Source organism: Piliocolobus tephrosceles, chromosome 20 (genome assembly GCF_002776525.5).
Source record: "Piliocolobus tephrosceles isolate RC106 chromosome 20, ASM277652v3, whole genome shotgun sequence".
Taxonomy (NCBI): domain Eukaryota; kingdom Metazoa; phylum Chordata; class Mammalia; order Primates; family Cercopithecidae; genus Piliocolobus; species Piliocolobus tephrosceles.
This window is the reverse complement of record NC_045453.1, coordinates 38,677,009-38,680,611: the sequence shown is the minus strand read 5'-3', so window position 1 is coordinate 38,680,611 and position 3,603 is coordinate 38,677,009. Positions and strand designations below refer to the sequence as shown.

The window sequence follows — 3,603 nt, the reverse complement described above, 5'->3', positions numbered from 1 at the left end:
GGCTTATGTGTAGCGTGCATGCCCATGGGTCCAAGGCTATGTGACCTTCTGCTGGCCTTCAGTTTGGAGATAGTGGGAAGAACGCTGTGGAGGAGTGGAAAGAGGCACTGGACAGAAGTACTAGTCAAAGGGAGGCTCAGCAGCTCAGGGCCTCTGTTGGGCAGTGCTGCGGGGGGTCAGAGCTGGGAAAGGTGTCACCAGCGGTGGTGGCCACCTCCCCCTCCACTGAGTTGGCCTCCAGTGCCAACTCTGGAGACAGCCATGCAGTGGAAGCTGCCCCTGCTTGTGGGGCTCATCGTGCTGGGAACCCATGTCTGCAGCTGCAAATTTGTAGACATCGATAAGAACTCGAAGGATTTCGCCAGTGCTGTGGAGTATGCTGTGTTTCAATTCAATGAGGACCAGGAAGATGAGTTTGCCTACAAGTTTCTGCAGGTCCACCGGAGCCAGCGCAAGGTGAGCAGCTGCTGTCTCTCCCCATGAACTGTACATTCCCCGGCACCAGGCCAGGGCTGGGTAGATCCTTGGTCTGTAGGAAAGAGCAATGGCATTCCAAATTCTGAATGCATATAATTTAAATATAAGGTATCATTAAGAGAGCTCCAGCTTTCTATTTTGCTTCCTTAGTGAGGGTAGCCCCTGCAAACAGGGCATGGGTGCGAGTGTGTTGCCTTGTGTGGGGCATGAGTGTGTGTGTTGGTGTGTGTCAGGCCATAGATGTGAGTGTGTAGTTGGTGTATTGGGGCATAAGAGTGTGTTTGTGTTGGTATATTGGGACATGAGTGTGTGTGTGACTATGCGGTTGGTGTTTGTTGGGCATGAGCATGTGAGCATGTTGGTGTCAGAGCATGGGTATCTGTGTTGGTGTGTGTTGAGGCATGAGTGTGTGTGTGTTGGGTTTTGGGGCATGAGTGTGTGTGTTGGTGTGTGTTGGGGCATGAGTGCGTGTGTGTTGGGGCATGAATGTGTGTGTGTTGGTGTATGTTGGGGCATGAGTGTGTGTGAGTGTGCTGTGTTTTGGGGCATGAGTGTGTGTGCGTTGGGGCAGGAGTGCATGTGTGTTGAGTATTGGGACATGAGTGTGTGTGTTGTTGGTGAGTGTTGGGGCATGAGTGTGTGTGTTGGGGCATGACTGGGAGTGAGTTGGTGTATGTTAGGGTATGAATGTGTGTGTTGATGTGTTGGAGCATGAGTGTGTGAGTGTGTAGGTCATGTGTGTTGGGGCATGAGCTTGTGTGAGTGTGTTGATGTGTTGGAGCGTGAGTGTGTGCGTGTGTAGAGGCATGAGTGGGTATCATTGTCACCTGCATGGATTGCTATCCCCAAGAGATGTCTGCTTTCTAGACAACTTTCAGGAGAGATGTGAGTTCCAGCCTGGGAAGATTTCCTGGTTGGATTTGATTTCTTTCTCTCTGGGTGCTTCCTGAGTTTTATGAACCTTTATTTACAGAAATGACCATAACTTTTAATAACTTTTTATAGCACCCTAATAAACATACTGAAAAACAACCTTAATATTTATTTCAATTAATATTCTCAAGTACTTTTGTGCGGTCTTTACTCACATAAAGGACACAACATTGCAGCCCCCAGGACTCCCCTCCCCAGGTTACCATCTAGATCTATCTCCCAAGGGATAGTGCCATTCTGTTTACACTGCCTGCACTGCTGTGTAGGATTCAATCTTGTGATGGTCCACACCCTGTGTATTCATTGTCCTGTCAATATGACTGCCAGGTATTAGACATCAAGAAGAGTACTACAGGAAAGACTCTAGTGCATGCTTCAGGTATAGTGAATGGATATCTGTTTTTGTAAAAAAAAAAATGGAGAATTAAGAGAAAAATTTGAAACAAGAAACTTGAAATAAAAAATAAGAGAAGAAAGATTGCACAGGATATGTATATCTTTATTCACATGAATATTAACATTCACCTCTTCTGGCAACTTTTCTATTTGATTCTCTTTGTTTTTCTCATTCCAATTTCTTCTTGACAGAGATTGACGCTCATATATTTAATGGACTTGGAGATGGGCCGTACAGTTTGTAAGAAACATGATGAAGACATTGACAATTGCCCATTGCAAGAAGGCACAGAAGAGAAAATGGTTTGAGAATAAAATGAACCCAAATCATGAATCTCTCAGGAATAAAAAATAATGTCAAGGCAGGCCTTTGGGGGGAGGCTTAAGAAAGGCATCTGGGGTGATCCTAGGGCAGAATGAGGGTCCCTGGCCCTCTCCCACCTGGTGTCAGGGCTCCCTTAGTGAAGGCAGAAGGCAGGCATTTATTTGACAGACAGAGCTTGGCCCTCGATGTCAGGGAGAGCCCTCAGCCCATAGCCCAGCTGGCTGGACACAGGTACCTGCAGATTCCGCAAGTCCTGTGTCTCTGGATGGAGCCCTCACTTTGGGTCCCAGCCCTGTACCTTCCTGAGACCCTCAAGATCCAGGCAGACAGTGTTCTCCCTGTGGCCCTCACTCTTCTTTTGCTCATGTTCTTGGGGACTGGAGGACTGTCTAGTTTCTCTCGTCACCCAACCTGTCCCTCTAGTTCCTGTGTGGTAAGAATGTGTCCTGGTCAGTCTGAGTTCTGACACCATCCTTCTATGACCCACACGTGATTGATGGGATCCTGGAGCTTGAGGGTGCCCTGAATCAGAGTTACAGGATCAGTGGGGCTGATCTCACCTTCCAACCCCCAGCCTCATGGGCAGCCTCCCTTTGGGGTGGGTTTACAGCTGCTGTTCAGTTGGTGGGTGACTGGCAGGGCCATTCCTTTAGTAAGCCCATGGTTTCCCCCAGAGCACACAGGGTGGAGGCGGCTTATCCACCCTCATGTGCTCTTTGGAGGCTGTGAGTGGACATGATGTTTCAGGGGTCAGATGATGACTCAACCAGGCATCCCTTCGGAAATCCTCAGGCTCAGGTGGGAGGATTAAACCACCTGTGCCCGTTGTCCTGGTAGAGCTTTAGGCATTTCAAGCCCTGTTCCTGGGTGACGGCTTTTGCTTTTTATTGACTTATTTTTGTATTTTTAAATATATTTTGACCCCCTATTGCATGCTAGATGCTCTCAATGCTTACGTTTTCTAATTTGAGTCTTACAATTTTTTTTTTTTCAGGTGCGCTGCACTTTTATAGTAGATGTTCGATCTTGGTTTTCCCAGTTCAGCCTCCTGAACAGCACCTGTGTGGAGAGAAGGTGGTGACAGAGTCCATGGTTTTTTGCAGCAGAAGTCCGCTCTTCCTCCAAAGTGTGACAATCTGTAGTCCTAGATCTGTGCAGCTGGGCAGAATTAAAGGCATTTCAAAGCACTTTCTGAGTCCCTGAGCAGTTTTCTCTCTCCTCTCTCCTATACTGTTTATAAGCCATTGATAAGCAATGGTGAATTTATTATCATCATTATTACTTTGGTTGCAGGTGTAGAGTGTTAAATAAATCAAACTCCCTGGTTGATTTGAGGCAGTTACTGTAGGGTTCCCACCAGTTGATTTGTGTGCTCATCCATCCGTCCATTAATTCTTCTATTCCCTTCCTCCCTCCCTCCCTTCTTTCCTTCCTTCCTTCCTTCCTTCCTTCCTTCCTTCCTTCCTTCCTTC

The 3,603-nt window shown here is 47.3% G+C and overlaps 1 protein-coding gene across 1 annotated transcript; it reads left to right on the top strand.

Moving 5' to 3' along the window:
* The first annotated feature begins 261 nt into the window (after positions 1-261).
* LOC111526271 (cystatin-12-like) lies at positions 262-3,212 on the top strand. The gene is made up of 3 exons (XM_023191887.1): positions 262-456; positions 1,999-2,109; positions 3,171-3,212. Exons 1-3 carry the CDS (start codon positions 262-264, stop codon positions 3,210-3,212), a joined length of 348 nt encoding a protein of 115 aa, XP_023047655.1.
* Positions 3,213-3,603: the final 391 nt, after the last annotated feature.

Excerpts from the sequence above, each read along its gene's own strand:
- LOC111526271 (XM_023191887.1), top strand. The coding sequence starts at position 262 with ATGCAGTGGAAGCTGCCCCTGCTTGTGGGGCTCATCGTGCTGGGAACC. Across the intron at positions 457-1,998 it reads TCCACCGGAGCCAGCGCAAG|AGATTGACGCTCATATATTT; the intron begins GTGAGCAGCTGC and ends TCTTCTTGACAG. Across the intron at positions 2,110-3,170 it reads AAGGCACAGAAGAGAAAATG|TTCAGCCTCCTGAACAGCAC; the intron begins GTTTGAGAATAA and ends TGGTTTTCCCAG.